This window comes from Carya illinoinensis, chromosome 6 (assembly GCF_018687715.1).
Source record: "Carya illinoinensis cultivar Pawnee chromosome 6, C.illinoinensisPawnee_v1, whole genome shotgun sequence".
Lineage (NCBI taxonomy): Eukaryota > Viridiplantae > Streptophyta > Magnoliopsida > Fagales > Juglandaceae > Carya > Carya illinoinensis.
Window position 1 is genome coordinate 30,019,825 of NC_056757.1, and position 9,661 is coordinate 30,029,485.

Sequence of the window (9,661 nt, forward strand, 5' to 3'; positions counted from 1 at the left end):
TACCAAGATTGCCATGAAACTTGTAGGAAAAAAAAAAAAAGTAAATGAAGAATATCAGAGACACAAGAGAATTATGTGGTTCGATCCTAAAGATTTACATCTATGGCAGGAACAGTCTAAAATCTTTTCCATTCATGATCATAAATGTACAATTTGTAAGATTACAAGAACACTCTTCTTTCTTTTGCGATTCTTGAAGAATCTTCTCTACAAAACTCTGTTCTATCTAATCTCTCTTGTACTCTCTCACGTATTACAAAGATTGTATCTCAAAGTTACATAGCCTCATATTTATACAAATGTATAGGTTACACAAAATGACCCTGCAGCCATCCACCTCAAAGTAATCTAGTTACTTGAGTCTTGATTCCTGGTTGCAAGCTTTATTTCATTTTGACATGTGTAAGGATCTAATTAGTTGACATCTTATTTAACACATTAGGCACCTTCATCTCATTTAGATCTTATTGTGTTAAGGTGATATAATCCATCTATTAGGTGATTTTTCCCTAAGCCCAAAAGGCTCAGAGGCTGAGCCCAATGCCCAAGGGCCCATACTTGCTAGGCCATCCGTCAATTTGATTGGAGGGCTCTCAACCCAGATAATCGAATTAGGGGACTCGGAGTAGATGCCAGTCTATTACCGAGGAAATGCGAGAAATCTGCTCCCGTGCAAAGGGTAAAGGAACACGATATCTCAACTAGACTAAATCCTAGGACGAAGCAGAGGATCATGCTGTATTAAATTCATCTCCTTGAGAGTCACGCTGCATTAAATGGGTATGGCGAAAAAGACTTTAGGAGGATGTCCCTCCTCCAGCTACAAGGCATGATCACCTAATCCTTGAAACCAGGAATAAAAGAGAAACCCCAGGTATTAAAAAAGGGTTACACTCTAGACACTTTATACTCTCTAAAATTTCTCTACTCACTTAAACCTCATTGGAAGATATACTAACTTTGGCATCCTCAGCTACTGCTTCTCGGTCTTTTCTTTGTGTTTGCAAGCTCAAGATTGAAGACTTGAGCTCCTAAGTGCCCAGCCCGAAAGCGTACGAAATATGATGTTAACACTGTCAATCTTTAAATATGTTATTTAAAAAGAAAGAGTTAACATAATGGTTGATGGAAATCTATTAGTAGTACGATATATATATAAATATATTGAAATACCCAAAATTTAATTTAACGAGCATCAAATTAGAGTTACAAGCTGGTGGATAAAATAATTTAAGATGGGCTATAATGATCAAATATATAAGCTAGTCTGCATTAGGCAGATATTTCCATATGTAATGCCTGAATTACATATTTCTTGCAAAAAACAGATGTTCCTTACAATATTTAACAATCACCACTCACAGACAGGTTTGTAAGAGGAGCTGCTAGCGGCTCTAATTTATTTGTTCAACTCAAGCTCATTAATTATAACATAATAACTTGTATATATGCTATTAGCAGCCATCAATATTATCACCAACAAGCTGTAGAATCTTACAACAGACGATCATCATGTCATTGCCAACTCAAATGCTGCTTCTGCCTTTTAGAGCTCCAGCACCAGGTCTACAATCCAAATAAATAAAACATTGAATCAGCACAAGTGTCAAATCTAAGAACCATAGTCCTAACCAGACCTCTCTTAGATTTGGTTTGGATCGTAAGATGAGATGAAATGAAATGATCTGTAAATAGTAGTGAAATTATTTGTGAATAGTGATAAAATAGTTTGAGTTGAGATGATTCATGAGATTAAATTGAATAAAAATATTATAAAATTAAAATATTGTTATAATATAAATTTTAATATTATTTTTGTTTTAAAATTTAAAAAAGTTGAATTGTTTTTTGTATTTTTTTTATAAGTTTGAAAAAATTATAATAATTAGATAATGAATAAATGAAAAAATTAAAAATTAAAAAATATTTAATTTATATTTGTGATATTTAAATATTAAAATAAAATGAGATAAATTAGATGAGAAGCTTTTGCTATCCGGCCAAACCACGCCTCATATATTTTATACTAAATGATTTTGTATTCTAGTGCAGTCGTTGAGTCAGACCAGTACCTATCCTTCTTTTACATAAACTCTTCACGCAATTTTAATTTAAATGGGAGACATTTTTATAAAATAATTTATTTATAAGTAATATCATTTTATAGAAATATTCTTAATTTAAAATATAATAATATAAAAATTTATAAAAATAATTATACTCGCACGAGCATCGTTACTACTCATTGGTCAATCCGGTTCAGAAATTGCGAGAAATGGGTCATCGATGATCACATGGTTACGTAGGTACGTGGTATATTTTAAGAAGCTAATATTGAATTATTACTGGTTTTTTAATATTTTATAATAATAGCACAAATATATGAAGGAAAAACAAATTAAAAATGGAGTATTTCTCAATACTTACAATCTGCATCCGTTTTGATCCAGTGCTCCCTGTTCCCATTTGAATCACTGCAGCTGTTGAGTATTGTGAACTGCGGCAGGTTAGATTGGCTCTTGTAGCGCCGTATGCTGTTCTTTGAAAGGGATGTTTTAGGATACAACATTATTTCTTCTTTTGCGTGCACCTGATCTCCAGTAGTACTGTCGCGGTCCCCGTACTTGCGCATTACTTTCTTCTTGGTCTCAGTCTTTTGGATCTTAGTACGCTTTTGGATTGCTGTTGAGTTTTCAGGGTGAACTTTCCTTTGGAACATTTGGAGGATCTACAAGCCACATGTTATGTTGAATAACAAAGAACAGGAAGAAAGAGAGCAAAAAAATAGAGAAGATAAGATTAAAGTGGTTTGAGTCAAATCTCTTTCATATCATACAGGATGAACAAAAAGTAAATATATAGCATAAGCATCATGGGCAACAGAAATCTTTCAACATTCACGTCGATATAAGGATAATTCTTCTTGATATACTTTTCAATTGCTTAGTAAATGTACCTTATGCAGTTTTTTCTCAGCTGAAGCAGAATCAAGAGGCCCACCAGTAGCTGCTGTAGAGCTCCGAGAAGAAGCATGAAGCATTTTTTTCTTCAGCAGTTTTTTCATTAGGTGCATGGCAGATTTAACTGCTTCCTTTTCTGTTCGCCTATCCTCCCTGTCGAACTTTGTTCCAGGATTCTCCTCCGCTGTTTTACTCATCTGAAACAGCTCACCAAGAGATGTTCTATGTTCCTTCTTTGCCACCGTGGTTGTTGCTGCTGCTGTTTCTGACCATTCAATTGCTGACCCAAACAGATATCCTTGGAGTGGGCAGACTGTAGTTCCATTCCCATTTGTCTCTGGGCCTTCCATTTGCTTGCCACCAAGTGTTATGCTGCTACCATGACTACTTCTTCCAGCGCTGACATGGCTGGTTCTCCCAGATGAATAATTGCAGCCATCGTCCTTAACTTCAGCTCCCAACACCTTTTCCAACTCATCGTTGATGAGCTTCAGATCGTTCTCTGTCACTTCTGTTTCGTTTTCAGTTATATTCTCAATAGAGATTGAAAATTTTGGCGTGGACAGTTCATTCATGACTTGGTCTGTACCAAGGGTACCAATTGCAAGAAAGCCATGGAAGAGCTCAGATATTGCTGCAGATGATTCTTCTTCGTATTCTAATTCTTCTTCTTCTACTCTTGCTTCCTCTTGACCAGTGAAAGATCTCCGAAGGTAGTGATCTTTTGGGGGTTGTTTGAAGATTTTGTTGCCATAGTTTGGCTTCTGGTGGCATTGAGGATCGTCGAGCGACGGCTGCCCTGAAAGACAACCATAACAAGGCACTGACACAAAATTTAGAAGAACTACTGTTTCATATTGTCGGAGTGTCAGATGTTATATGTTTGGTTCAAATCATGATTTTAAAACATGTTTTCTTGCAAGGCTTCTTTGAGTTTTTGTGATTAACTGTGTAAAACAAAGAGCTAAATGAGCAGGAACACTAAAGATCACCTTAACCCTTTACTGAATTGTACGTACAACCTTGTTGGCCAGCATTTAGGTGATTTAAATTTACACGAAGATGCTAGCCCAAAAATGAGTGGCAGAGATCTTACCAATGGCCAAATCCTTTAGCGGATCGCCGTTGTTTTGGCGGAACTTACGATGCATCCAACCTAGTAACTGAAAGAATACATGCAAATTAAAGATCAACAACTTGTTAGTATATTGAAATTTGAAGCAGACGTACATGAATACTCATGATGTTCTCGTAAGGATTAATACAAGAGAGTAGACTCTTACCTTCATCTTTCTGGATAGTACTTCAGAAAACTTGAGGTTTGATTACTTTAGTTTTGAGAGGATGAGGAAGCGCAGCTTCTTTACATAGATAGATAGCTGTATGCTTGTTAATGAATTATAAGATCACGTTAAACAAGTCTTGGAAGGAAAGTGGTGGTTAGACAGAAACACATAGATGGTTACAAATTCATGTCTGTCATGCTTTGTCAACAAAAAAATAAATTACAAGCGGCCAAATGGAGATAGGGTCCTGACCCCTCCCTCCTCCAAGCTAGTGATTCTCTATAAGCATTAATGCACATATCAAGTTCATATGCGAGTTTGATTGTAAATATATTATTTCATTTTATTCTTCTTCTTCTTTTCGGCCCTTTACATGATTCTTTTTTCATCATGACTCGTCAAATTCTCTGGATATAGATATATATATATATATATATATATAATTCAAGTTGCAACAAGCACATTAGTTTTCTTTTAAGTGCCTAGTTCAGGATCTCGGCCCCTTCGGGTTCGTAACCAGGACTTTGCTCATTTAACATGTTTGTGGTTGTGCACATGCACTTAGGGGGGAAATAATGATGATGATCATCATCATCTTGGTCTTTACCATTGAATTATGAGGAGTGTGGAGAATATTTTGTAGGAGTCGGACCCATATCAAGTCAAACATAATATGCCAATGAAACAGATCTTTACGCCCTTTGGGATTAGAAGCTTGCGGGCAGTACTGTGCTTTCCACGGTAGGTCCAGTACTGATGTGCTTTTGACTGAGAGGACCCGATTTGATTAAAGAATAATGCCCGTGTCACCGCTCCTAACTGTGATCACTGCTGGCAATTTTTTTTTTTCTTTGTGATTAAAGAAGTACTATTTTTTAATGATGTTGTGAATTTTTTTTTTAAATATTTAAAGATGTTAAAAAATTACAAGTAAAAAAAAAAAACACATCAAAGTAACTAGCGAGAATTGTCAACGGTGTGCTTTAACATTGTCCTTTAATTAATCACAGCTTTGGCGAAGGTCTAAATATTTGTGAAAGTTTATTATATATGTGTTGAATTTGTACGTGTTAAATTACCATCTTCTTGATGATCATCTTGCATAAGCAAATTAATGGATGCTTTCTGATATTCCTGATCAACTGATCTCTGGAATATCTGATATTCTACCTTGTTTCAGCAGATCTAGATCAAGTACAGATTGCATCTATTTCCAAATTAATTACCAATTGGTCCCAATATAGAATCGTCTCTTGCATTAATATATAGCCTTGTATCGCCATTCCCAAGCATTAATAAATTACGTACGTGTCTAAGTTTTAGCTAGCTTTATCTTTGGGGTGGCTCTACGGCCACATCTGGGAGCTCCGGCTCCCCCTAGTTGACTTTGATCTATATATATATATATATAACATTTTTTAAATATTTAAAAAAAAATACAACATAATTAAAAAAAAATACTTAATTAATCATTAAATAAATAAAAAAATAGTGTCGACGGCAGCGAGCTAACGATAACTACCAGCGGAAAGAGTAACATTTTCTTTATCTTCAAAATACATATATATTTATTATTTTGAATTAATTCTTGAATTTATGAAAATTTGTCAATATTCTAGCTAGCTAGCTAGGAATCCTGTCCTCAGTGATCTTCCCTTGATCATTTATAAGAAAGATAATTGATGATGTAACACATGATATATAAATCGTTATGATATTGAAACATGAACACTTCAAGTCATGGAAAAGAGAATCAAAACGCTTGGAAATCATAATATATATCTTAGATTTAATCTATTATTTTTTAAATACAGTAGATTTGAGTTGCTGAATTCAGATTGTCTCATCATTAGATCAATATATACTTCATTTAACATGTCGTACGTGTCAACGTTATAACTATATATAAGAAATTATATAAAGGGCCGATTAGAAAATGAGCATATATACTTCCACTAAAAATTTGGTATAAAATGGGTACAGAATAATGTAAATTATTTTTTCTTTTCTTTTTTTATTTTACTTCAATTATTTTTTAAACCTTTTTAAAAATTTTTAAAAATAAAAAAATACAAAACATTAAAAAATATTTCCTTAATCATGAAATTAAAAAAAAAAAAAAAAAAAAAACCGATACAGAATTGGTGTGGTAGCTCTATCATCTCTCTTACAAAAATAGAAAGATGTATGACACAAGTACTATTTATTGGGTACCTACTTTGGTGATATGGACGCATGTCTAAAGTTAATAGGTGTGTGATCGCCTTTTGTTAGCATTTTATGTATAGTATTTCCAGCTGCCATCCTTATCATTAGAGCAAGTGTTGTTTTCCCTCAGGACTCCTGGCTTTGAAAATAGTACGCATTGCCCCACGAGCATATTTATTAATAAAAAGGTGAAGGTTAAAAGAGAAAAGGGTTCAGGGCTTAGAGACAAAGGAGACAGAGCCATCCTTGATGAGAAGCAGAAACGTACTCGAACTAGTCCCGTGCAAGTCTAGAAATCACTTAAAATAGACCACTCAAGTAGTAGCATGATTGCGACAAAAAAAAAAAACTCTATTTTACGCATCAAATCGGGAGAAAAATGGATGTGAACCTGCTCCTACCACGAGTTCAAACAGAGTACACACATGCATTCACAAATCTAGCTACGTTAACAACTAATAATTAAAGGCTCATGTGAACCTGATCCTAGCTCCTAAAAGTTCCACTGGCTAGCTATATATTTTAATAATTAGGTGCAGCTCTTTGGAATGTTATGTATTCATGCATGCATGCCCCATGTTTCTTAGATATAGATATGGCCTGAAAATTAATTAATAAAAAAACCCCAGTGGCCGGGATCATGAGATGATCTCCAGATCAGGAATTATGCAATCTTCCATTGAATATATAATGCTTAATTCTTAATAATTAGTTTGTAGTTTCCAAGGTAATTTTGACAGAAAATGAGAAGAATTTAATAAAGCTCAAGACAGGTCACATGATGAGCTGCTTGGTGATCATCACTTCAATATTAGGGTTAAATTTCATTTCTTAGGGTTTTAATACACAAATAAAGGTTCACTGATCATAAGGATCAATGAATAACAATGGTCGGATCGAAGAAGATGGTTTATTGAATCTGGATCAATATTTCAACCTTTCTCTTCCAGCTTCTTTCTAATTACTGTTAATCTCCATATATGGTTACGGGATGCATGCCAAAATGCTTAAAGCAAAGGACGGAATTCAACACTAATAATTGCATGTACGGTCGATGCATGCATGCATGATAAGACTGGAATGCTCCCAATGCATGTTTGAGAAGTAACTACGTTCCATCAACGTGATCATCGAGTTGATCTATGTACATAATCATATGTATAATATATTCTGATCAATAACCCGACAGCTAGCTAGTCATGCTTTAGAGTTTAATTACATTAGTACGTACGTAAGAAAAGTCTCGATCATGATCGATCAAGTCGTACGTGTTGAATATATTAATTAATGCATGTCCAAGTATGACAACAATTAGTACTACGTGATCTTGTCCACCGATCGACGTCCACTCTTTAACAGTACCTTTTCTCATGCTTAGGTCCAATTAGATCAAATTAACTCCTGAAAAGTACTTATCTAAGACAAATAGACTGTGATCCAACCAGCGGGATCGATAACAGATCACGATTGGTCTAGTTATATGTACGTACACTGTAGATCATCAGTCCAAGAAAAACCAAACTCGGTTAATTTTAATATCATGTAATTAAACAACTAGTTCCTGGTTGAAACAAAAATAATTTATTTACCCCTCATTGCATGTTTCCTTACTAATTCTTGATAGTAATGGAACTTAATTAACACTTGGATTAAAAACAGCTAATTACCTCCCGTTGTTAATTGTCAATAATTAGGAACGTAACATTCAATCACGTTTTAAACATGATATCTATGTCAGTCCACTTAATAATACGTGCAATCCGAGCAACCTGTTCAAGATTTGAGCCGTGCTTTTGAGTGTGGGAGACTCAATCAACCTGACCCGAACATTCTTGATCGGGTCAACCCTTTTTTTTCCCTTTTAATAATTAGATTCAAATACAAATATACAATTACATTCACCGAAAGATAGGGAGCTACAGCTCTCTCTCTCTCTCTCTCTCTCTCTCTCTCGTAATAAAGAGTAGTGTAGAAGAAAGTAAACAAAGAAGAAATCGTACTAGAGAGGCAAAAGCTCAAGACAGGAGCAACTTGTGCGCAAGTTCAAGAAAGGCAATCGGGGACCCTTTTTTGTTTTTTCACAATCTGGGATGCCACAAGACAACTGTGAAAGCATAAAAAGAAAGGAAAAGCCAGATTTTTTTTTACTCTTAGTGGCTTTGGTATCATTTTTTTTTCTTTTTAATTTTGAGGCACTTATTCAAACAATTGGAGTCCTAGATTTTTCATGAGTAGTTTGATGAGGATAAATTCACCTAACCCCAAAGTTTTCCTTCAAATCTTGGAAAAACTTCATACCTTTAACCGATTTGGAAGGCATCTTTCGTTGGGAAATGTTTTGCTCCAATTTAGCTCCTCCAACAGGTGCTTCATTTTCGACAAGTGAAATTCTTGAATATCCTTTTGCAAATCTAGGTGCTTTATCATGTTGAAGCCACTCCAACTTCAAACAGGCTCTTACCTTGAGCTCCCAAAGACTGGTAAGATTATTCAATGTTGGTAGGCAAATGAGTTGTTTTCCATCTAGACGACAAACGAACGAAGGGGAACATAGGCGATGGTGATGGAGTCGTGATGAAGAGAAGTGGGGACTCTGGGAGGGGGGCTAGGGTTTCATCTGCAGAATAAAATGTGTCCTGAAGTTATAAAAGATGAGTCACTAGGTTGTACGGATCAAACCCTAGCAATAGCTAAAACTGTCCTCTTCGGGTCGAGGCGGGCAGGTCACATGGGCGAGTCGAGCCAAGTGATTTCTTACGTAGGCGGCCTATTTGGGGTTGTGATAGGAGTCTTTAAAAGTAATTAAATAGTCTTAAAAGTTCTTTAATGAAAAAATTAAGTTATTTGAGTGTTATCTATTAAAACATTTTTAATTTTAAATAAGTTAAAAATTACGTTTGAGAAAAAGTATCAAAATGATAGGCGTACTTTTCTAGATAATGTGAAACTTAATTCAAATTTTAAAAAGACTGTTAATAGACAAAAATATCTATACAATTTTTAAATAATTACAACTTTTAAACTTTCAAATATATGATCATAATCTTTAAAATTTCAAATAATCGTAATTTCTACATCAGAAATCATTTTTTTTAATTTGTTTCCAAACAAATATAACATGTTTAAAAATATTTTAAATATATAATTACTAAATAGTAAATAACTTTTTAATAGTAGAACTTGTTACTAAAATTATAAACTATAAAT

At 34.4% G+C, this 9,661-nt stretch overlaps 1 protein-coding gene across 1 annotated transcript; it reads right to left on the reverse strand.

The window, feature by feature from the left end:
* Positions 1-1,160: 1,160 nt before the first annotated feature.
* On the reverse strand, positions 1,161-4,524 carry LOC122312997 (protein LAZY 1-like). Its single transcript, XM_043127686.1, has 5 exons — positions 4,244-4,524; positions 4,057-4,123; positions 2,957-3,759; positions 2,428-2,728; positions 1,161-1,566 (listed from the first exon to the last, which is right to left on the reverse strand). The coding sequence occupies exons 1-5, from the start codon at positions 4,247-4,249 to the stop codon at positions 1,547-1,549; spliced, it is 1,197 nt and encodes a 398-aa protein (XP_042983620.1). The 5' UTR covers positions 4,250-4,524; the 3' UTR covers positions 1,161-1,546.
* Positions 4,525-9,661: the final 5,137 nt, after the last annotated feature.